This window comes from Mucor mucedo, assembly GCF_025094135.1.
Source record: "Mucor mucedo strain NRRL 3635 chromosome Unknown EV154scaffold_67, whole genome shotgun sequence".
In the NCBI taxonomy this organism is placed as follows: domain Eukaryota; kingdom Fungi; phylum Mucoromycota; class Mucoromycetes; order Mucorales; family Mucoraceae; genus Mucor; species Mucor mucedo.
The window spans coordinates 177,789-201,998 of record NW_026252351.1 but is presented as its reverse complement, the minus strand read 5'-3'; the positions used below and the strand labels follow the sequence as shown (position 1 = coordinate 201,998).

Genomic DNA, 24,210 nt, shown 5'->3' with positions numbered 1-24,210 from the left:
AAGAACGTAACAATTTAATGAAAAATATTATGGGCCGTATTCTTGGGTGGAGGGGTTCCCCCTCCCCCCAAACCCCCCGCATCCCCTCAAAAAATTGGTAACTTTGTGACTGTTTTTTACAATTCCTAATTCCTATTATTTTTATATATTAATACCTTCTGTTGCATGAAATTCGGGAGGTCCAAACGTTTGATTAAAAGAGAGACTGACCATATAGTACCCATTTTTTATGCCTTCTTCAAAATGATTTGGAAATACGTCAGGATGCACCATTCTTTTCATGTGTTCCTGAATTAAACGAACACAAGGCAAAATAAATGCGGATAAGCATTTGAGATAAAATTTTTCTTCAAAAATGGTTTCCTAAAACGAAGTGCCAAGCGCTTGTTGTTCCATTTCACCATTTATCATCATCATCAAAGGCTCTTTTTTACATAAAAATGCTTCGATGTCAGCTCCTGGAAAAAACTCTTGTACACATTTTTCAAGTAAGACTATTGTAGTGATGACTTCGACGCTGAATTTAATTTTTTTTTGTATCGGGCTTTTAGTGGCATATTTAATGTTGTAGGTTTAAAATATACTTACGCAGAGGAGGCTTCATACAATTGAATAAACACCTCGTCGTTATCTTTGTCACATACTACAGTGTTTGGAAAACAGACTCCAAAAAATGTGGAAACGATGGACTGAACCATATATGCTATAATAAAATACAATAGGAAAAAAATTAGGCAAAAGCAAGTAAAAGTATGATCTGATATTTTTTTAATAATATTAGTCAAATTGGATCCACCAATAATTTTGAACCTGCCTAAAGAGTATAAACTAAATACATCTTAACTTAGACAGAAATTTATTTCCACATGTTGGTATATAACAACTGCAAAAGTACGGTAACTTACTAGAAGAATATAACTATGGGACGTCATATTGCCAAAAATTACAAATAAATTCAAAAACCATTTCTAGGGTTGAATATTCTTCAAACAGAACTTTGGGAGTACAAACTCTTTTTTTGATGTTGTACGACGTCAACATACCTTTATTTTTAATTTCTTTGATCTCCCAAGTATTTTTTTTCATTTATTAAAGTTACATGTTACAATTAATATAGTTTGACGACACAATTGATGAAAACTCCTCTATCAACTACAAATACGCACATAAATGATGAAATATTTCTTTAACCTATTTTTCGGCAATCTTCCAAATTTGTAAACAGAGGTCAAAATGGCGAGACATTTTTAGTATTTTTAAAATGATGACAGAATGTGATCATTACGATTATATCAGGACTGATTCTTTTCAGTGTAATTTGCATTTGGAGTTAATTTGATTAGTCACGCTTTACCACAATATAAATTGAATAACCAATGTTAGCAGATGTCAATATTATCATTTGTCTACCTTATTAAAGACTGGTATTATTTGTAATCAATGTTATTAAAGGTCAATGTTTTTAATATTACTATTCTAACAAGACATTTCATCAGAAGCCAATATTTTGAGGGCTTCATTAATAATTTCAGTGGCCAATGCAAAAAGAGAAAACCTTTTCTTAGACGGACCCATAAGAAATAACATCGCTTTGTAAGCTTAAGAACAGTTAAAGAGTTATACTGTTGGGTCCCTAATTTAACCAATAATATGTATTTAACTTGTCTTAATAGTACACGTACATATAGTTTTGAGTCACAAAAAGGCTGTGCGTTTTTACAATCTATTCAGAGAAGGTAATATTTGTTTTATTCTACTTCAAGTCGCACTATTAACTTTATGTTTAAGAATGTGCAACAATCTATACTACGTAAGAGGTGGCATTGTTAACACTTGACGAATTGAATTAAAAAGAATGCTTCGTCCAAAGCCCAAAAAATGTAATCCGGATAACTCGAGTCAAAAAATATAAACATACGTTCATTAAAACTATAATTTAGATACAAAATTCAAAATCTTCCGACATATTAGTACCAATGCCTAAGTTTCTTTCGACACATATGCCTTGCAACAATGTAAGATCATAGCTCAGAATGTAACTTTGAAAGTAATCAAGAGCTAAAAAAAATCTGCCATATAGCTTAGGCTTGACGCGTTCTTAGAAGCTGTAGTAACTTATAATAGTTATTGTGGTAACAAATTAAGGTAATGGATGCAGCGTACAAATAATTCACACCTTCGTAGATTGCTCCTAGAAACTATTTTCTAGGACATTTAGCGTAATTAAACACACAAATAATATATAATGTTGACACTGATTTAAACAACTGGTGTTTTGAAAGTTATTCTATTATTAACTGGAAATAAATGAAGAGTATTTGAATTGCGTGTTGGGCATAGCATTGATTATTTTTTATAAACCAATGTTTGTCTTTCTTCTTTTTTTTGTTTTTTTTTTTGTTTGCCACCCGAGGTATTTGATTGAGTTCTTAAAATGAAGCATTTTCTGATGGTTGTTTTTATCTGCTATATTTATAAAAGCTTATTCTGTTAGTTATCATGGAAGACAATCATTATCTGCTGCTCTATTGAGTTTGTCTTTTTACAATTTGTAAAGTCGATTCGCCTTAACAGGCGCACTTTTCCAAATATATGGCGGTTTCATAAAGTCTTATGTTGATTTTAAAAACAATGCAGCAGTGCGCCAAATGCAGTTACACATTTTAATATATATATATATACATAGTGCGATCAGATTTTATGTTTTTAAAAATGTAAAACCGCGAAGACTGAAAACATATCTGATTGCTTAATATTGGTATAAGTAGTTCTCACTTTAGTCGAAAATATTGCTCAAATTAGAGTTTCCGGAACAAAAATAGTTTAAATAGCTGGAAATACAGTACATTTTTTTCTTATTTTTCTCTTTTACAACTTACTTCTCGGGACGTCTTTTTTAACCTCCTAAACAGATGTCAAAAAAACCAAAAAAAAAAAAAAAAAAGAAGTCCGGATACCAGTGGTTTATAACGTGTTTAATACTTTTTATTAATTTGAAAATTTTTCGATAAACAAATTTTCATATATGTCGAGTTAACGAGTACATTTTTTATCGTTGTATTGAGCTGAAACTTTGTATATATCCTTCTTAAAACATCAACAATATGAGGTTAAAGTTTCAAATTATTTGAGTAAAAACTCTGGGATACATAGCAAAATATCGAAATCTACTCGCTGTATATAGAAGGTATACAGATAACCATATATGTCGAGTAAAATTTGACCCTCTGAAATTAAGCTGATATTAAGTACCGTTGCGTATCATGATGTTAACATTTTGTGGTTTCAATTTCAGTTGATTTATATAAGAATTGATTGTTTTATTTGAATTTTTTGTTTTTTATAAAAATTGCTCGACATAGATGGAACGTATACAATGCCCAAATATGTTTGGTATCCCCCCAAAAGGTATCACAACTCTAAATAAGGCGATTTTACAAAAATGGGGGCTGACCACAACTTATTAAATGTTAAAAATAAAAAAAAAACCTAGACTTTAAAAAAATCATAGAAATAAAGAAAATCAATTTTTTAAATGTAAATTGACGGGGATTGTCTTTTGTTGGGTCGGGGAGGGTACCACGATGGGCTTTTCTTTAATCCATCTGACTTAGTTAATTTCTTGATGGTCGAGCTTGGATACAAAACATTCGCATTGTCCTTTGCATTCATTGTAGGTTTTCTACAACTCATCCATTCATCTCGGGTAGCTACCAAGGTAACGCAAAAAGATCTCATGAATTGGAAATTTGTGACATCAGAGGGAATGATATCGTAATCAACCTGGTTGTTGACATAGAGGGTGTTGAATTTGTGACTAAGGCTATATTTAAAAATTTCTAACCCACAGAATGGAAAACAGCTCATTTCCCTCTTGATGTCACTTTCCAGCGAGTCAATGATATCTTTGGTTTCTACTAGCAATTTTGTATGGTCGAAGTCGAACTTTTGCTTGGGAGGATGCATTCGACTAACTTCCATTTGCATCATGTCGTGCTCTTGGTGCTGTTGTCCTTCTTGCCTATCGTAAATGACGCGAACGTCAGCCCTCAGGCGGTTTGGCAAAATTGAGCATGAGCTTTCGCCCCGTCTTAATCGTAAACCCGTGTTTTGCACAAGCTTTTCCAACAGTGGACCCCAGAATTTGACAATAAAGTCTTGCTCATTTTTTTCAATACTTTTGTCAAACATGTATTGATTATGAGCAATAAATTCTGTTATAAAAGCATGGGCAAACAGAGTGAAAGCTTCGTCTTGTGTTAACTTGCTTTTTTTTCTATATAAGCACTTGTAGATGTAGTCACTGGCCTTAATAATATCATTTTCGGCTAACGACTCTGCTCTACACAGCATCTTTTCGACTTTTGGATTTATATCAAGTGACCTTGCATTCCCCTTTTTTGCAAGTGAAGTTCTCAGCTTTCTCCACTGATCAGGAGTGAATAACACTGACTGAGCTTCTGAGTACTTATACGATAAATCCAAAATACTGTTTAAACCAAGCCTAATACGTAAAGTAGGAGTTGGCACTGAGTCTTCCTTTAAAGATATTACTTGATAATTTACTTACGTAATAGATGGCTTCAATGTACTATCTTGATAATAATTAGGATAGAGTGAGATAGCCGAGGTTTTGATAATTGCACCCACAGACCTTTCCAATCCTTGTAACAACAGCCCATCTTCTTCTTGGATCTACAATGTATAAATAAGTAAAGAGTGAACACCTAAAGAAGTCCAAAATTCCTTACCTCTGCAAGTTGTGGTGGTTGTGATTGTGGCTGGCTTGAGATAATTTTACCCTTTTTATTTATACTTTCAAGTAAATCTGCTTGATAAGTATTGTTGAAAATAAATGCCTCTTTTAAAGAACGCTTTAATGATGCTTCAGCCCTTAGGTCTTGTGGATCATTTGAAAGATTCTAGTAACAGACAATCAGTTATTGCGCAACTACGGTTATTCATTTCATTTACTTTTTCATCGCTAATATTACTGTTGCTAGAGCTCTATTTATTGTTAAGAAACAGGAGTTCTTATGTTAAATTAATTTTTGTACTTACAAAAAACATTGAAAAGTAAAGAGCTTAAACAATTATGAATATGGGAAATAAAAAAAATAATGTCTACGCTTACAAATTTTATTTAAAATAAATAAAAAGCATGGCTCGTTGTTACATTGTTTGATACAAGTCTGTATTGAAAGACTGAAACTTCAGGACAAAGTTTACATATTGTTAGTTATATCCGGAATACTGCAAAAAAAGCTCATTTTTTGAACAAATCGTGTAAGCTTTAGTTACCATCTTTAGGTAAAATATATGATAAATACACAAAAATTGATTTAGATCGTTAAAAAATATTAAAAACTCGCAAGAAAATTTTAATTAAATCAGATTTGACATCATAGTAATTTTCAATAATTTATCATAAATAGAACTATTGTCTATCAAAATATAAACTTGAATGGGACGGTGTAAGTATTTCATTTTATTTTTTTTATATTTTATTATGACGAGGCTTTTTCAAACCAAACCTCCGTTTCGGTAAAAATTTGACCTTCGCTGCGCTGCGGTAAATTTTTGACCTGCACTATGGTTCGGTACGCTGCGCTTTGAAAAAGCCTCGTGCTGCCGCAGGCCTGTTTTTGAAATAACAAACTTAACATATATTAATTAACTATGAAGCCCATGCACCATTATAACTTAAGCTACACTGCCTATTATTAGTTTGATACTGGAGAAAACTTTGATTTTTCTCAATATATGTATAAATATCTGGAAAAAGACGATATCCCTAGACCCAGGCAGGAAAGTTGATCTACGCAAAAAGTATTAATTGTTTATCTATCTGATTAGCTATTCTATGCGCAGTGTTTTTGTTTCATAATGAAAGACTTGATAATCCAAAATATTAATTTCAAAGGCGACCCCTTCATCGACCTAAAACAATCAATTTTCCAGTTGTTCTCGAATAATGACATATTGTTTGTGAAAAAGTGTTCATAGACTGTTTCTCTAAACTCGATAATATAATGCTTAATACTATTGGTTGTTATACTGGGCCGGAGGGTAACCTCCTCCCCGAAAACCCCATAGTAACAATTTTATTTGCAATGATTTTTTCCGTAAAAGTCACTTTTTATATTATGACTTTCTCCAAACAATCAGTTTTTATATACGATCTTTTTTTTAGTCTAACGTTTAATATTATGGGTCGTATTCTTGGGAGGAGTGGTTTTCCCATCCTCTAATTTTGTATCTCGGCTCAGAAATATTACGCCATAAAAAAATCATGCTTTAAAAACACAGCGCTGTAAAAAAAAAAGGAATATTGTTTTTCAGAAGGTAACAATTTAATGCCAAATAATATGGGCCGTATTCTTGGGTGGAGGGGTTCCCCCTCCCCCCAAACCCCCCACCCCTCTTGCGGGGGAAACCCCCGCACCCCCTCAAAAAATTCGTAACTTTGTGACCGTTTTTTACAATTCCTAATTCCTATTATTTTTATATATTAATTACTTTAGACGTCGTTCCCGATTTGGATAAATTCAAATATTGTAAAGATCCAGTTTGCGATTTTGTAACACCCTTTAAATCCCTTATCAAAAACAACATGTGGTCACACAAGCCCTTATAACAAACATAAATATCCTTCCAAAATTCAAATAATAAAATTCAGACTTCTCTTATCTCAATTTAATACTTATTTCCTTCAGAGTCGTTTATCGCTCTTTATCTTTTTATTTTCTTTTCCTTTTTTTATTTTCTTCCTTTTTTCTTCTCTTTTATTTATATATTAGAAAACATCTTTAACAAGAAACCTTCAATATATAGCACTATCTTGTATAGTAAACCTCTGTAATAAGAAACCTACATACTTTAAACAGTCGAAATTAAGTTCCTCCATTTATTTTGTTTATTCTAATTTATAAGAAAACCTCTGTCAAAAGAAACGTTCTATAAATTATTACACCTTGTATAGTAGACATCTGATAAAAGAAACATACATACTTCAAACAGTCTAAGTAAACCATCTCTTAACTATTATATATTATTCTTCTACTCTTGAAGACATAATTTATCTATCATCCTAAATCAAAACTATTGATTACTTATATTTATACTCAACTTGACGTAAAAGTTCAAACAGTATTATTACTTTCCTAAAGTCTACTTCAATTAACTACACATAAAAAGGCGTAATCAAACCTAATAACTTAATTTGGTGCTCACAACAAACTTTACAAACTCCTACTTAAACCACTTAAAACCAACAACCAATTTATAATAATATGTGATAATTGCGTATATAAAAGTAAATGTGTATGGGTTTTTTAGACGGAATAAGAAATGAGACTCTTTATCCCTTTATTATAAGTTCGAGAGTTTGTCATAAATAAAATTAGAGGTCCTTTTATATACGAATTATAACTTCAGGTAGATTCTCTGCTTAGTTCTAATTAAGGTTTTACACGAGATAGTGATACCTTAACTTGAGGTACAAATCAATGACAACGTAAGATGGAGTGTATTACTTCTGTAACGTAGGTTCTCCATGTTATGTCTAGAACCTTTATATAAATGAAACAGCTCATGGTTCCTTAACAAGAGTTAAGGATTAGAGTTCCTGATCAAAGTATATGTATAGTAAGATTCCACAGTTACACAACAACTTGGATTAAGTTTAGATTATAATCACAGAGTGAATGTTGTGTTGTACTGGTATTGTGTCTTTAGACGCTAGGAATCACATTCACTAGAATCGTTGCTACAACATATGACATATTATAACGATCAGACAAATTGAATTGTAATTATATTCGGTTTAATAGGAGTAAATACGACAAAATACATTTTTTGATTGGTTGATCTTTTCATCAGTAACAATTTGTAGTGGCTTAAATACTACTTGGGTTAAGTACTGGCAGATATTTAACATACTATATTATTAGAGAGTACTGAAATTTATTTAATTTACAGATAATTGATTCCAACTTTGTATTTTTTCGAGGTCTTGTGCCATAACGTTCTTGGCCGCTTGAGATAATTAAATGTCTAAATTTGCCACACCTTTTTGTGCTAAATCAAGTACCTTTTTTTTTTCTTTTTTTTTTTGAAAAAAACGTAGCCAACTTCAATAAGGTATGTCTCATAAATAAAATATTCAATGTCAAACTAATTTTGTTGACGTATGTCTCAGAAATAAAGTATACAATGTCAAACTAATTTTGCTGACGTAGTTCTTTTTTGAGGACAGCTCAAAGAGTATTGTAACATCAGTTATTGTCACGTTGAATGTTGATACTTTTCACAAGGAACAATTTTATATAATTTTCAATACAAACTGCAACCTTTTTTTATGTATTTTCCTTTTTACAACTGCCACATTATAAATTTGAAATATATGATGAATATCACTGGATATTCTTGGTTGGTTTTTTTTTCTTTTAGCTGATATGAGTGCTATTTCCGGTTTTCTTAAAGTAATTGAAAAACTGAATGCATTAAAAAAATTGTGTTTTTGTTGCACATACCACAAAAACTTGAGTATTGGGTTGCCGAATGACACTTATTGTGTTTTCTGTGTACAATCAGTACTGTGATGATGATGTCTATTACACTAGATTTTAAAATGATACATCTAAACTAATTACTTTTTTGAGTACAATATCATTAAGATATTTGTAATCAATATATTCAAGCCAAAAAAGTAAAAAGAGACATAAAAAATAATAACAAAATACAACGCTCATTCTGTATGATGCTTTCTGATTATTAAATATTCGTGTACATAAAAAAAAATGTTGTTATAAATGGGATCTTCTTCACTTTTATCTAGACTCTCGATTGTGGATCAGACAGATGTGTTGCATACTATTCTATTCTCAGCAATTTTTATTGGGATGCGAATAAAAAAAATCGCTTATGAGGATGAATCGATAGCTGTTAGTAACCATCGATACCAATTGATATCGCGATGTCATCAGTTAACTATATTATCATAAGATAATTTATTCAGGATGTCGATTTCATGAATTTTACTTGTTATGACAACTGGTCAAAATTTGATTTTTCATTTATTAAAAATTTAAAACGAAATGTATGAAGAAAAACTTCAGACTGAGATTAACAAGTTGGTTGCCAACAAATAGTTATTTCTTAATTTAGAATGGCCACTGATTGTCAATACCTTCAATCATAGAACAGAGATCAAATCTACAAAGGTAAACATGAGAAAGGTGAAAGATATATTGTTGAATATCCTAGGGTATATCCCTGTATTTTACTTCCTCGTGGTATTATACGGTAATGGTGAATATGCTGGTCCATATGGTGAAGTTGATAAACGACTTCTCCTGTTATATCAAATTGTTAGTGGCAAAACTGGTATTGATAAGTCAGAGTTTATTCCCTATACCACTTTCTATGACCTGTATAAAAGGTTCTGGATAAGTAAGGCTAATGTCAAAAGGATAAAAAAGATTGTGAAGACTGATATGAACATGTTCTCAAATTTGAAAATTCGATTACTGTCATCGAAGTTAACAAACCCTGATGGATTCAAACATGTTACTCTATTGATTGATGGTCACGATAGCAAAACTAAGTATAATAACCCTGATGTTGGTAGAAATAGTCTCTATTCACACAAATTTAAAACGCCAGATGTTAGAACTCAAACTGTAAATGAGGCCAATGGAATAGTAGTATTTGTATCCAACAGTGAGAGATGTGCTATTGGTAATGATGGGAGTATGTTTACAAAAATGAATTTGCAAAAAAAGATGCACATTGCTGATTGCACTGCTGCTGACGGTGGATATACATTATTTTTAAACAAGTTTAAAGAAATTAGCTCAAACGAAGGGTTTGATTTTTCGGATAGAAACTATAGTCCACCTGTTAGAAAGAAATCGGGTATCAATCTAACCTCTACTGAGCTTATCTATAATACTAAGTTTGTTGCATTTAGATCTGGTAATGAGGCTTTGTTCTCTGTGCTGGCTTCGAAGTTTGATAGGTTTAATAATAATAAAGCAGCTTTACAGATATCGAGAATCGAAACGTACAATCATCAATATAAGGTGTCTATTTTGCTTTACAATATTTGGAGGTTCGTAGAAACGTTTCAAGTGGAGGTACAGCCACACCATATGTTAGGGCATAATGATGACTTTGAGTTTCCAACAAGGGTAAATAGAATTAACTATGTATTCTTGAACGAAGCCAAGAATGATCAAAAATATAACGAGATGATACATCTTCAAGAATAATTCTTAGACATAGACTTGGATGATAATGATATGGAGATCGAGTACGAATCTGCGGAAGTTGCGGATATTGAATTAAGACATAAGCCTATTAAGAAACTTAAAGCTGTCGTTATTGAGGAGTATAGATAATAAATTTTAAGAATAAAAAATTAAACTTTAATTTTTGACCTGCATACTTTTTTTATTAAAATTGAATTTTTATTTAATTTAAAATATAAGTCCCCAAAGATTTAATATAATAGGGGCACTCAAGTGATTTTTAAATTTCAAGTTCCTAATTTCAAGTTTTTTCTTTTAACCAATAAAAGTACGCAAAAAAACTTATTACTTGAGTGTAGTTTTTTTAACTTTCAAGATTTCAAAATCAAGGTCGAATACAATTGGAGGAGGACTTACAAATGATGTAATCTGTTCCTGAGGTACAAATGATGATATGAAGTAAGAAAAACCAAACTAACAAAGACCTTATGTCATTTCAGAGACACTTTTTGGTATCCGCCATGACAGTAGCTCTTATATAAATAAAACCAGAGGTTTTTTTTTCATTCTCTCCATCTTAAACATCTAAATAAGTTATTAACTATGCAACAAACACCAATTAACATTCAACCTCGTCCTGACGATAATGAAGTTCAATGCTCATCTCCAACACCTGATCCTCAGGGCAGCACCTCTGCTACTGCTCAAATTATTAGGGCCAAAAAGTACAACCCTACCAGCTGGATTCATGATTACGACATGGATGGAAAATGTTCCAAGGACATTATTGTTGAATGGATGTTGGAAGGGAAAAATTGGGAATTGTACACTGGAAGTAGAAAGCAAAAACCAGGAGAAACCAAAAACCAAACAACTTTGGCAAACGAGTTACGCCAGGTCCTCATCAATAAAGGACATATCGACAGAAACGAAAAGAGTATCAAGGAGACAATCAGGTACTTTAAAACAACCTTTAAGGCCACGTACGATACAATCCATTCAACTGGTTTTGGTATTGATCCTGCGACTGATGGCAACATCACTGTTAGAGGTATGAAAACTAAATAATAAATTGCGACATCCTGTTAACCACGTTTACCTTATTAACAAACTTACAGAGAAAACCATTAAACTGTTCAAATGGTACTACGATTTGCTCCCTTTGTTTGGATCGAGCCGACTTGTTACCGGTATTGGACATCAATCAAGTGCGAATCCAGTATTGGAAGCCAACGCTAATCCTTGCTATTGTTCGATCAATGAGCCCTTGTAGCAACGATTTTGATGCGGACGAAGATGACATTTTTCCTGTGTCCGAACATGAGTCTGAACCTGTGTCTGCGTCCGAACCTGTGTCTGTGTCTGAACCTGTGTCTGCGTCTGTGTCTGCACCTGTGTCTGCACCTTCAGGTACTCAGGCCTCTCCACCCATCCTATTGAACAGACAAAATAGAATCAAAAAAAGGAGCATCACAGACGTACTCTCTGAATACTATGACGAACAATCAAAGTCTTCTGCAGAATATGTCACATTGATTAAAAAACAGAAAGACCATCATGATCAGGATATGAGATTAAAGCGATTTGATTATATCCTTAAGTTGAAAGATGAACTTCGCCGTGAAGATATAGGAGATGAAGACCGTGAAAAAATCAGAATGATGATAGCCGATACTAAAAAATATGATTTTATTCAAGATTAATAAACACATTTAATGGCTATAAGCATTGTTACTTAAAATATCGTTTTTCAGTTGATTTCTTTTGGAATTTATATCATCATTTTCCATTGATTGATTTTCTGTGTCTCTTGGGCTTCTTTGTTGATGACTTTTTGGTACTCTTCAAAATCAATTGGATCATACAAAAGAAAGTTATGCAATACACAACAGGCTCGAATCCAATTTCCTGCTTCTATCAATGATTCATCGGTGTTGATTGTAATTCTAAGGTCTTGCAAACTTTGGAATTTTCCTTTTAGAATTCCATTGCAGTGCTCAATTGCAACGCGAGTATGAGCTACCTCTAGATTAAATTTTTCGATTTCTTCTTTCGTAGCCTGAGTCGAACCAGTTTTGTAACAAGGAATGACAGTCGAAGAGACTCTGTATGCACTGTCGGCCAAGATATATTCACCGGGAGAAAAATAGTTATCAGGGAATTCTGCCAATTCCGAATTTTGATAAACGCTATTATCATGAATAGCACCAGGTAATCCAGTAACATAGAAACGAATCCTTCGTTTATGATCACAAACAAGCATAGTGGAAATACCGTAGGCACGCTTATACGACCAGAATTCATTTTTTTGGATGGTAGGGCTACGCTCCAGCTTGATGAATGTACCATCCACAAATCCAACACAAGAACGGAAGGAGCTATTCTCGCTGATCTTCTCTGATATAATACATCGTTTATTTTTGTCTGGCCAGTGCAGAAATTGTTTTTCTTTTGCTAAAATAGCTCTAATTGTTCTCTTGGTGTAATTTATAACAGTGCCTTCTATTTTCAGTATATATTACATGTTAATAAATGTGAGGATATAATAGAATTGTATACTAACCAGAAATGCCAAAATAATCAGATACCTGCATTGTCGAAGCAGCGTTTCCTTCACATCCCAATCGATGGAAAGTGATCAAGAAGTGGAGCCGAATCTTTTCTTGTGAAAATGACTCAAAGTCCCCATAATCACCAAAAACTTCAACAGCTTCTTCGAAGGCTTCTTTAGTCATTCTTATTTTGCTTTTAAAAATGCTTTCTCTGCCTTCATGTAACAAATCGAGATATGTACCAGTACGTACACGTGTACCCCAATTTTTTTTATGCTGTATCTTTCGGTTTTAAGGGCCAAGTAAGCAGCTCCCATGTCGTCCAGAATCGTTTTCGTCTTCGTGATTTCTTCGAAATCTTCTTTGTTGAGATCTGCGTCATCCGAAGACTCGATCAGTTTATTGTACTTTTTAACGTAAAAAAGCATAAGTCTTTCTAAAGCTTTTATATTCCTTTGTTTTTCTGAGTAAAGAGGCATGATAAATGGAAAACGAATGGTAATATGAAAGAACTAAAGTAATTAATTATGTCATGCATGATGGGCTTTACATCATATTTGGAATTCTACAATATCATTGGACGAAATACGAAACTTGATTGAACTTTAAATTTCTTGATGCTATTTTAGCGTCAAGAATCAAGAAAAAATATCAAGAAAAAAGTAGCCAATATAATTTATGAAAAGAAACTTGAAATTTGAAACTTGAAATTCAGAAATCACTTGAGCGCCCCTAATAATTTATTTTAAAAAATACACACTCAAAACTCAATCAAGCAATAATAAAACTAAAAAATGGATTACAAAAAAAAAGAATACAACTCTAAGACACTACGCGACTATGCTACTGATTTTATGAAATATGACACAATATGCACACAATCAGCTATGGGATCTGGCAAAACAAAGAATTTAATTAAATTGCTAGACGAAATGTACAAAAATAGAAAAATTACCATTGTCTCATTTCGCAGGTCGTTGTTGAGAGAATACAGAAATATGTTACCAGGTTTCAAATACTATACAGATATTAAAGATAAAAAAATAGACTTGGATGCTCATAAAAAAAGACTTATTCAAGCTGATTCGCTATACAGAATCAGTGGTGAAGTAGACATGCTGGTCATGGATGAATGTACGTTCACTTTTGAGCACATTGTCACCTATGTAAAAAAGTTCAAATCACAATGTGTAAGTGCTTTGGAACACTTACTTTCTACATCAACAAAAGTATTGGCTATTGATGCCTTGTTAAACGAAGATTATGTAAATATCATAGCCCAGTATAGAGAAAATATTATTTATACCAAAAATACATATAAATATCACAGTGACAAGTTGGTAACTATGTACAGTAATGATATGCAATCTTTCTACAACATTGTAATGGAATCATTACGAAATAAAGAGAAGATCGTTATTTGTACTAATAGCAAGATTAAATTACAGTGCATCTATTTTATAACGAACAATTTTCGTTAAAACGGACATTTTCAGAACTTAAAGTTCCGTTTTTTACACTGGATTTTTTGACAGAGGAATCTAACTTATCCTGGGAAAACGTTTAACCGGGATATTTCTGATTAATTTTGATGATTTTTTGCACTGTAAAACACCGCCCGGAAATCTTTGGGTCTCGCCACTGTAAATGGCAAATTTTGTTTTGCCATCTGTAAAACATTTTGTGTGAAAAGAAACAAATCGTGCTCTATCAGTTTATGAAGAACTCTCTAATAAAGAACATAATAGAGACAGATTTTTGATACATGTTAAATTCATCAAGGAGATAGCGTTTTTCTTTTTTTTAAAAAAATTGGAGCCAAAAATTGTTCATTATAAAATAGATGCACTGTATCTTAATTTGAAGACTATTATGAGTACCTGATCAATCTTGAAGAAGGTGGTATTGAAGTGCACAGAAGAATGAATGTCCAATCGGTCAACGATGTCGAAGATGCTGAAAGAGGCAAGCATGTTTGTCGCGAAGAGTTAATTACCATGCTTAATAGGGCAAACACTAGCCAAAAGAGTGTTTATAAGCAAACCGTATATGAGCTCAGAAACAACTGCACTGTTTTCGTCTCTGTTGTCGCAGGTACAGGAAAGTCGTATGTCTTACGGATGCTAGAAAGGCACTACAAGCTGAAGGGATACAAATAAGTAAATACTGAATAAACATGATCTGCAAATATCTAATTTTTTTTTAAAGGTTTTCAAGCTTGCTCCCACCGGCGTAGCTGCCCACAACATTTCTGGTGAGACTTTGCATCGTTTCTTTGGTATTACAAATCTGTGGAAATCGGTGTAGATTTATAAAAATAAAAACAAGAAAAATTATCAAACTTGCAAAAATTAACTAAGGCCTTATTAAACAAATAAAAGGGGGTCTTTATATACACATTATTTCAGACATTGATCACAGATGGGCTGATGACGGTCGTGGGTAGATTCATCCAAATAATACTCGGATGTAATGATCCCATATAGAAAGGCCATAATGAGATGTCAATAACAATAACAATAACCTTCATTCTTAAACTGTGTATGTCTTGTAGCACAATATTCAGGGGAAAATGTAGTTCTTAATTCAGATAGCTGTGGCACCTCAATGTGGCTGATGTAACCTTCATATGTGTTCATATCAATGTTATTATTTAAATGTATGTCTTATACTTGTATGAAGGATGATATGAGATCAAGCCTGTACATAAAGTAAATGATCAGTATTTAATATAACAGTATCAATAAGAATTATATTTCGGATTATCAAATGAAAGATTTAAGAAGTGTAGATAGAGTCATATATTAAGTATATAGCCTCGATCACGACAGAATCGCTCCTCTGTCCCGAATTACCTTAAGTTAGACGAATACATCAAACTTTACCCAAAGGTACTTCTTCTTATTGATGAATATTTGATGGTTAGCTCAAAACGTCTGGAGTCCATCAGTGAAGCATTGAGCAAGACGACCCAACGTTCAAGTAGCATGGGTAGTATCAAGACTGTCTTTTTCGGCGACATCGCTCAGTTGCTCCCCGTACAGAAAATGGAGGGTCTCATTTGGAAATCTGAAATATATACAACGTCCAACAGATACAACCTTATCGAACCTGTCAGACAAAAAGAAACCGGTTCTGTTGAAATCTTGGAAAAAGTTAGAAATTACAATTTTGATGAAACCCTTATTCAATTTATCAACAAAATGGCAATTCAAAAAGTCGATCTTCCGCTGTACTGCCTACGCCTCTAGACCACAAAAGATCGAGTGCGCTTGGCCAACGACAAGGATTACAAGGACTTTCCTGGTGAGGGTATGGAACTGGAGGCCCGTGACTCGTATGTTGGTAGCAAGAGAACTGCCAAAATATGTTTGGGGGAAACAAGACTTTTGGAGACCTTGATGCTAAAAGATAACATGCCTGTTATGCTGGTTCATAACTTGAATGTCTCTCAAGGATGGGTCAATGGTACAATCACAGCAGTAGAATATATGGAAGAAGAAAATATATGCTTGAGAAAACGACTTCCCGATGGTGTTGATTCCATTTATTGGATCCAAAGAATAAGCCGTCAAATTCCTAATACCAGTTACACAAGGACCCAATTCCCAATTGTCCCAGCCTTTGCATCGACCATCCACAAGTCTCAAAGCGCAACAATCGATTGTGTTGGAATTCATTTGAACAACATGATGTCTCATGGACAATTATACGTGGCCATGTCTAGAGTTAGAAAGTCGGAAGACTTCTATTTTTTTGGCGCCGAAACACCTCTGTTGATAAAAAGAAAATTCAGGGTTGACAATGATGCCGTTGAAATTATCAGAATTCAAAAGTCCAAAACCAATTTTTAAATTTATTCAAATCTCTTTTTTTTTTACCTCAATTCAATAAAAATCTTGATGCAAGTTCTGATCCTCAACAAAATTCCATACTTATTTCCATATCTGCGCTTTACATGATGAGCAAAACCGTCCTTAAATTCGGTATCCGTTCACCGAAAACACTTAATAAAATCCTGGATTACATCTTAGGAGAGAATAAAAAAAAAACCGACCTCCGGCCGGTTTTTTAGGCGTTCTTCAGACTGCCGATCGGGACCTGCGGCCCTCTCGTGGGACTGAGGTTTTTGTTTATTTGCTGTTCGGGACTTACAGCCCCTCACTCACTAATCAGTTAAAATCATGTAAATGCTTGTAGTATGAATGCTGTGTTTGCCCGTTCGGGACTTACAGCCCCTCACTGACTAATCAATTTAAATCGTGTAAATGCTATAGTATGGATACCATGATGGCCGTTCGGGACATACAGCCCATCACTCGCTTATATAATCAATAAAAAAGTGTGACTTCTGAAAAGTGATGATATTTTTAAGCACTGTTTTTGTTGGACATAGTATTTTTTTTAACCCTTTTCCCTTAGGCTTTCTAACTCCGTAAATACTCCGTGAAGAACGCCAAAAACATGTGTTAAGTTAAAAGCCCGTATTACAGATATATATAAAAAAAGCCTCGACGTCCACACGATTTTTTCCCATATTGTTAGTTATTGCCGAAACGCAGCCAAAAAATCGTCTTTTTTGTACCAATTTGTAACCCTCCTCTACCTTTTATGGGAATATTCACGATAAATTCAAAAAAAAATCAGAAAAAAATTTAAAGAAAATCAAAATGTTCAAACACTGTAATATCGTAGATATCAAAATGGTCTTTTCAAAATAATGAAAGTAAAGATAACCTTTTATTAAGAGTTGAATGAGCTCGTATTTATACTTTTACGAAACTGTGTATAAACTAATAGTAGATCCAATCGGGATTTACTATTCAATCGTTTATCCATTTGAATTGAATAAATGTTTATGCATGTATTCTTATTCGTTCATAACAATCATTCCATGATTACGATCTCCATTTTGTCTACTGAGATCTAATATTGGATTTCTATTGTTTCTATGATTCAATACATCTGCGATAAAACAAACACTATCATAAATAAGAACGTTTTTTGTTCATGAGAATTACTTCTTCTTTTTGCATATTCGTTCAATATATCAATAACTACTTTCTGTAAAAATTTGTAACCAAACAACGTACCAGAAGTATTTTATTTTTTTATTTTTATGAATTATTTTAATTATTTTTAATTATTTTTTATTTTTCGCATATTAGGGAATATGTACTACAGTACCTTTCTTTATTTGTATTTATTCAAATAAAATCAGTCATTGTCCAACTTTTTTTTCTATGTATTACTAAAGAACGGGGAGAAAAAAATTATCTCGTTCATTGTATCTGATGTTAAGAGACAATAATTTTTTTTCCTGATTCAAATATTCTACAAATATTAAAACTTGATTTTAAGTGCTTTTTTCCTTACTCGTGCTTTAATTCCTTAAAAATTGAAGGCGAATAACTTTTAAAACATTGCGCTCAACCCTCAGACCCCAATCATTGGAGTATTTAATAGATGTCTCAACGTAAAACATTTAACTGTTTTAAATAGATTCAAATAAAGAAATTATACTCAATTCAATCTGTCTGCTGAAAAATTATCGATTTGATGATCGAAAGTTATTTTTTATTGTACTGCCGTCTGTAATTTAAATTCAAGTTTGTCCGTGTCATCAGTCATAATCAAGCTAACATTCATTTCCCCCTTAATTGTTTTTCAGCTAGAATACATTCATAGGGTATCTTTGGCGTTTTCCTATTGCTTCAATTAAAGAGGTTTTAATTTTATTCTGAAAGTTTATTTCCTTAAATATTATGACATGGTACACTTATGGTCCGGGTTATTCTCTACTTCACTTAGTAACATAAAATTACCTGATTATTTTTTTATGGCCAATAGGGATTCCAGAAACTCACTGCTTGTTGTACAAGCTTTTTTCTTATCGTTTATAAATTAAGATGTGTCTGAAAAATAGCTTGCGTCTGTGACAATTTTTATGTATCTCTTGGGGTTTTTCACTTGACGGTTGTTAATACCTATTTTTTATGTGCCTAGGTGAAATGATAAAGTAGCAATCGTGTTTTTGTTTTTTAAATTTTACATGATACTCCGTCGCTTAGTTCTTCAGATCCATTTTTATCGATATCATCCAAACGGTTCAACAGTCCCAATACTATGGAATATACATCTTAAAAAATAGAAGACATTATAACTTCAGTCTTGTCTTCTTGACTAGCAGGCTTTCCATATTTTTATCGAAAAAGAAGTACGCATTTGGATCCACTGCCTGTTTAGCTTTTTTTATATCAAACGTACTCATAATGTTCAAGCTGTGTCAAAATGTTAATTTTTATAGCTTGAAATAACAAATTACAGTTGTGGTACCAATTGCAATCAAAATACAAATTTAAAAAAGGCAAGCTTATAACTAGCAATATGCTTTTAATGCTAGCAATACATCAAGGCCATGATACAAAAATTATTGGCAATGAATCTTACCAACTCTTATCAAGTCTTATCAACATTTTCTTGGTTAAATTATGATCTTTTTTCAGAAGATGCTCCTTTTTTAAACCCACACTCACTAGACGCTTGATAATTCATGCTACCGAGCAAAAAAAAGATAGTGAACATGTAGCAATAATAGAGATGCTAAATCGGTTTGCCGAAACAAATATAGTTATTATAATTAATAGCAGAAGTGTGCTGATTATTGTCACTTGGCTGATTCCTGTCTTTAATCTTGTCAATGTAATATTTATATATATACATATATATATATCATCAAAAGTATGTTATATATACAAGTTTTATTTTTGGATCAGGCATAAGCCATTAGTTTTTTTTTTTTTTTTTTTTTTTTTTGCGTAACAAAATTAGATAATGTTTATGTCACGCATAATTTTGTTGTAAGTATAACATCATAGTTTGTCAATCCATTTTTTTGGAATAGAAGAAAAGAAAGTATGTATTGTTCCTTGGTTTTCATTATGAGTCGACTTTGATGGCCGCCCTCTTCCCCTTCTTGGTTTTTCTGGTAAGTCAAATTGCTCAGCTGAAATAGCTTTTTTAGGTCTTCCTCTTCCTCGCATTTCGACAGCATTTTGAACTATGGTTCTTTCATCATAAATTGTTTCAGTTGACTTTATTCGTTTTCCCTACTGATAAGAATGTAAGTATTGATAATTGCTTTAGACTGTTGTATTCTACACACTTACAACGTCTTCTTGGCTGTTCGGATCAAAAGATCTACTCATTCGTTTTCTGGAATTTGACCCTCCGCTTTCTTGACTGTACACAGAAACTGAAGTAACTATTTATAAAGATAATTTGGTAATTGACAATTTGAATAACCAGCACTTTATTCAACTAAATGTAAAGCGGAATGTTACTAGTACTTTCAGCATCTGAATTTATACTGTTTTTGTTTTCAATCTGGTGATTATCCGATGTCATAGATATATCAGACATTATCGATGGCTCTCTACGTCAAAGTGATATATGATTGTCAAATCTTACTGAAGGAGTTAAATATATTGAATGATACATCACACCTAGAGTCACTGTTTCCTAAGGTTTCCGTATTCACTCTAAAATTCATCTTTTGTTTCCCATTGCTGTTTTCTTTGGAAATCGTATTGTTCTCATCCAATGTCATTCCCCTAAAACTTTGCATACAAGGCGAGTCCGAAAAACTATCCTGTATAACCAAAACTTTGAAATGTATGGATGAATAATTATGTAAACAATTTTCTCATTAAAATGAGGTGCTTTATTTATAATTTTTTAATACTTACAGTTGAATTCTCTTGAAGATTCGGCCTCAGTGAAATTAGATGCTATTCTATTAACAGTATTCTTGGGTGCTTTCTCTACGGTTTTAGCGGGTGTTATTTCAGAGGTTCGGTTTGACGCGGTTATTGTTTGGTTGGAGCAATCACTATCGTCTAAATGTTTTTTGATGAAGGTTAAAAATAAAAATATACGTATTAACACAAGGCTCAAGTTTCTGTAAATATATGTGGATATGTATTATTATTGATCACCTCCAGAATCTTCACTGTAATTGTGGTCAGAAGCTTCTTCAAGTTCAGAATCCAGTTCCATAATGTCCCTGTTTATTTTTTGTATGTGATCTGTTAATAGTCCCTTCTCATTATTTAATTCAGTCATCACATTTTCTACAAAAGTTTCATCTTCTGTCAATGGCTTTTCAATGGGTCCTTATAAATTTGTCGACTGCAAAGAAGCAGCAGTGGATTCCGAAAATCTTCGTGCATTGTCATAGTTATAATTTTCTGGGAAAAATGGTTCATTTTCATCATCTTCTTCATCGAAATTCTGGTTATTTGTCCTGCTTTTTGTATTGCTGTTGGTTGTATTTTCTTCAATTTTGTCTTCTTCATCATGAACTTTACCTGATCCTCTCTGATCCCTTTCAAGAATTTCTAATTCAAAATCATCTGATAAAATGCAACATTAGAAGTTTAATTAAATTTTGTGCAGACACTATTTTAACTAAATTTTACCAAGCTCTTCATCCACTGTATTAGAGGCGTAAAATTCAGGGCCATTCGTAAAATCTTGATTGAGTGACAGATTTACATAAAAATATCCTTCTCTAAAACCTTTGGTAATTTGTACGGGGCCTATGGCTGGATGAACCATATCTTTCAAAGTCTCTGTAACCAATGGAATACATGGCATTATTCTTAGTGCAATAACTGCCAAATGAAATTTCTCTTCTACAACCCTTCCTAAAAACCCAGAGACCGTTGGTTGCTGGTCCATGTTACCAGTTGCAACCATGATAATGGGATCCTTTTTTTTCCTTTAAATATTTGATATCCCATGAAGAATTATAAGCTTTGAAAGAGTCCTCTATTACATTTTTTGGTCCGATCACCTTTACACTGTAACGTCTTTTTAGATACGTAAGCGGAAAAAAACTTGGTCAGTTTTAAACCAAGTTTATAATGTTTAATTAAACACCCAAAGTTTTATACATTACCCAAAGTATGCTTCATAAAGCAAAAAATAAACGTTCCCCTTCTCTTCAACCACTCGTAATGTATGGGGAAACAGGAGCCCTACAAACGTGGAAAGAATGGATTGCATATTTTAAAAATTATATTGAAGCTGTTTTTTCCTTTGTCAATACATGTGTGTTATATAATACGTAAAGGTCTATGGTCAATTGCATTGTATTACATGCGTGTTTATTGTGTAAGGTTTTTATTGATCTTCCGTACACGTGCGTTTAGAACTAAATTTTTATTGTCATCACCAGATACTTCCAACATCTTTCATGATACCGGATACAAACAATTTAATTCTGTAAGTCCACAACTTTGTCATCATCACATTTTTTTTTTTTGAAAATCCAATTTTTCAAAAATGACTGCTAACCATTTGCATAAAATAATAGTATGATAGATTGATAATGATATCAGGTTTTTTATTGTCATAATAAAAATGAGTTTAGGGTCCATAAAAAAAATGTCAGGCAACTTTTTTTTTCTTTGACACCACCTCTGCTGTACGTATAGAACGTTTTCACCATTCTGTGTTATCCTGCTTTCGTTAGAATTATATATAAACCAATACCGAAGTCTTTTTTTTTTTGGCAAAATAATTGTGCTATAACAGTGACACGGTACTGTTGTAAAACATATGTGTAGCACATACATTGAATGCATTTGTGTAATGTTTATTGTATAGGCTATTTGAGACTTTGTGATACCTTATTTTTAATAAAAAAAACCCAACACGCTCGGACCATGCAATATATGCAATTTAGTCCTTATTGGTTTTAAACTAAATCTTGCAAACTTTAGAAGACATATTTTTGTATTATTAAACAAAATAGAGAAGAGAAAATTTTATATTCTGAACTACTGTTTGTCAGAATATATTATACCTGACACATAGGACACCAACGTACGCATAAGTGTTTGACTGATTGACAATATCATCTGATGTGATTCCCGTGGTTTGATCAATTCTTAATCTATTATACATAATTCATTAGTTACATCATCGATCCTCGTGAATTTTGTATTTTATTGCGATAATTTCGATTGATGGAATAACTTTCTATATTTATAAAATGCTTACGGGTATATAAGGAAGTATACTTATAAAAAATTGAACCATATTATTTTTATAACTATTACAAATTTACAACATGTTTCTTGGAGAACTCACCAATTGCACTATTACTAGTGCTCTCACATTTCGAGTAACAGCTCGAAACGTTATGTTAGAGGCCAAAGCCATTGACTCTGGCATGAGAGTCAAGCTTTATGTGTCGAATCCTGCGATGATTTACTATTTCATCCGGTACTGTGATGTGGGAACCCGCCACCACCTGACAGGTAAATATTCTAATTGTTTCTATTATCCTAACAAATCTAACACTTCTATATAGGCCCATTGTACGTGACAGCGTACACGTTTGATGATAGCACAAGGGCTTTTTCAAGTATTTGTTTGAGTGTCGATAGTGCCCGACCTCTTCCTACCTTGGATGATGATGGAAACATCATCGGCACAACAGCCACAAAAATTCGAATCCGTGATTTGGAGAAAAATCACAAGTTCCTGAAGCTCAGGTACGTTTTTGAGAACATTTACAACGAGGACATGGTGATGGGCAAGGGGTTGAATGTTGAAGCATTCGCCACTCAGTTAAATACCTCTTATGAGAAGCTTGGTGAGTTTTTTTTTTTTTGATTATATACAAGTTATTATGTAGCTAATTTTCCCACTTCATTTTATGATAGTATCTGAAGGGTTAATAATGTCCAATTACAACCCGGTTACTGTTGTGGAGTCGGTGACACGTCCGACAACTGACCCCAACACTAACCGCCCTGTTCCTCGTGTGATCAAGAGTACGTATTTGTACAATGAGAGTATTCGTCGTTTAGAGGATTGGGCCAACCCAAACCTCTCTCTCAGAAATCTGCTAAATGATCACATGCCATTCTCTGTTGAGATCTTTGTCGTCCCCGCCAGCTCCCGAACTACCGATGATGAAGACGAAATGGAGAACTAGTTTTTTTTTAGTCTCCTTGGTAGTTTTGCTTCTTTTCTTCTTGCTTGTCCCTTTCGTGATTGCGTTTTTCTTTTCTTTTGCGTTTGCTTTTTTTTATTTAATACCTTCTCCCGCTTCCCCCTCTCCCGCTATTCCAATAATAAATATCATTTTTTTTTAATGTCGACTTGTTTTTTAAAATGGCTTTGTATTTTTTTTTTGTAATCTCAGGTGACAAAGCCATGCGCTTTTTTTGTTCACTTGGATCACGTTGTCCATTATTTCACAAAGTAAAATCTATTTTTTTTTAAAAATGGAAACAAAAATGAAATCAAAAAGAATCACATCTGAAAATTTTTTTAGTGGTGTTATTGAATTAAAAATATAGTTAAAGAACGTGTTTAAAAATGAATAT

General features: G+C 32.9%; 7 protein-coding genes across 7 annotated transcripts; 4 read left to right on the top strand and 3 right to left on the bottom strand.

Moving 5' to 3' along the window:
* Positions 1-363: 363 nt before the first annotated feature.
* Positions 364-1,086, bottom strand: EV154DRAFT_482983 (uncharacterized protein; the record flags this gene model as incomplete). The annotated part of the gene is made up of 3 exons (XM_051598543.1): positions 364-544; positions 589-703; positions 1,044-1,086. The coding sequence occupies 3 exons, from the start codon at positions 1,084-1,086 to the stop codon at positions 364-366; spliced, it is 339 nt and encodes a 112-aa protein (XP_051456078.1).
* A 2,445-nt stretch (positions 1,087-3,531) lies between these two features.
* Positions 3,532-5,070, bottom strand: EV154DRAFT_591774 (uncharacterized protein; the record flags this gene model as incomplete). Its single annotated transcript, XM_051606905.1, has 5 exons — positions 3,532-4,504; positions 4,571-4,695; positions 4,752-4,922; positions 4,975-5,007; positions 5,062-5,070. 5 exons carry the CDS (start codon positions 5,068-5,070, stop codon positions 3,532-3,534), a joined length of 1,311 nt encoding a protein of 436 aa, XP_051456077.1.
* A 4,160-nt stretch (positions 5,071-9,230) lies between these two features.
* Positions 9,231-10,274, top strand: EV154DRAFT_423527 (uncharacterized protein; the record flags this gene model as incomplete). Its single annotated transcript, XM_051596139.1, has 2 exons — positions 9,231-9,371; positions 9,786-10,274. 2 exons carry the CDS (start codon positions 9,231-9,233, stop codon positions 10,272-10,274), a joined length of 630 nt encoding a protein of 209 aa, XP_051456076.1.
* Positions 10,275-13,599: 3,325 nt separating this feature from the next.
* EV154DRAFT_482980 (origin of replication binding protein-domain-containing protein) lies at positions 13,600-14,391 on the top strand (the record flags this gene model as incomplete). Its single annotated transcript, XM_051598542.1, has 2 exons — positions 13,600-14,070; positions 14,341-14,391. 2 exons carry the CDS (start codon positions 13,600-13,602, stop codon positions 14,389-14,391), a joined length of 522 nt encoding a protein of 173 aa, XP_051456075.1.
* A 5,506-nt stretch (positions 14,392-19,897) lies between these two features.
* EV154DRAFT_514096 (uncharacterized protein) lies at positions 19,898-20,688 on the top strand (the record flags this gene model as incomplete). The annotated part of the gene is given in 5 exon segments (XM_051602089.1): positions 19,898-19,915; positions 19,934-19,941; positions 20,004-20,066; positions 20,127-20,479; positions 20,572-20,688. Coding segments are annotated over 2 exon segments (357 nt in total), but the record flags the coding sequence as incomplete, so codon positions are not given.
* A 292-nt stretch (positions 20,689-20,980) lies between these two features.
* EV154DRAFT_482978 (uncharacterized protein) lies at positions 20,981-21,565 on the bottom strand (the record flags this gene model as incomplete). The annotated part of the gene is made up of 2 exons (XM_051598541.1): positions 20,981-21,219; positions 21,286-21,565. The coding sequence occupies 2 exons, from the start codon at positions 21,563-21,565 to the stop codon at positions 20,981-20,983; spliced, it is 519 nt and encodes a 172-aa protein (XP_051456073.1).
* Positions 21,566-22,927: 1,362 nt separating this feature from the next.
* EV154DRAFT_514094 (uncharacterized protein) lies at positions 22,928-23,911 on the top strand. Its single transcript, XM_051602088.1, has 3 exons — positions 22,928-23,133; positions 23,187-23,471; positions 23,542-23,911. Exons 1-3 carry the CDS (start codon positions 22,944-22,946, stop codon positions 23,814-23,816), a joined length of 750 nt encoding a protein of 249 aa, XP_051456072.1. The 5' UTR covers positions 22,928-22,943; the 3' UTR covers positions 23,817-23,911.
* Positions 23,912-24,210: the final 299 nt, after the last annotated feature.

What these genes read in the sequence shown, in the direction of transcription:
- EV154DRAFT_514094 (XM_051602088.1), top strand. Translation starts at nt 22,944, where the DNA reads ATGTTTCTTGGAGAACTCACCAATTGCACTATTACTAGTGCTCTCACA. An exon ending in AACCCGCCACCACCTGACAG is followed by an intron (nt 23,134 to 23,186) that starts GTAAATATTCTA and finishes ACTTCTATATAG; the next exon opens with GCCCATTGTACGTGACAGCG. An exon ending in TACCTCTTATGAGAAGCTTG is followed by an intron (nt 23,472 to 23,541) that starts GTGAGTTTTTTT and finishes ATTTTATGATAG; the next exon opens with TATCTGAAGGGTTAATAATG.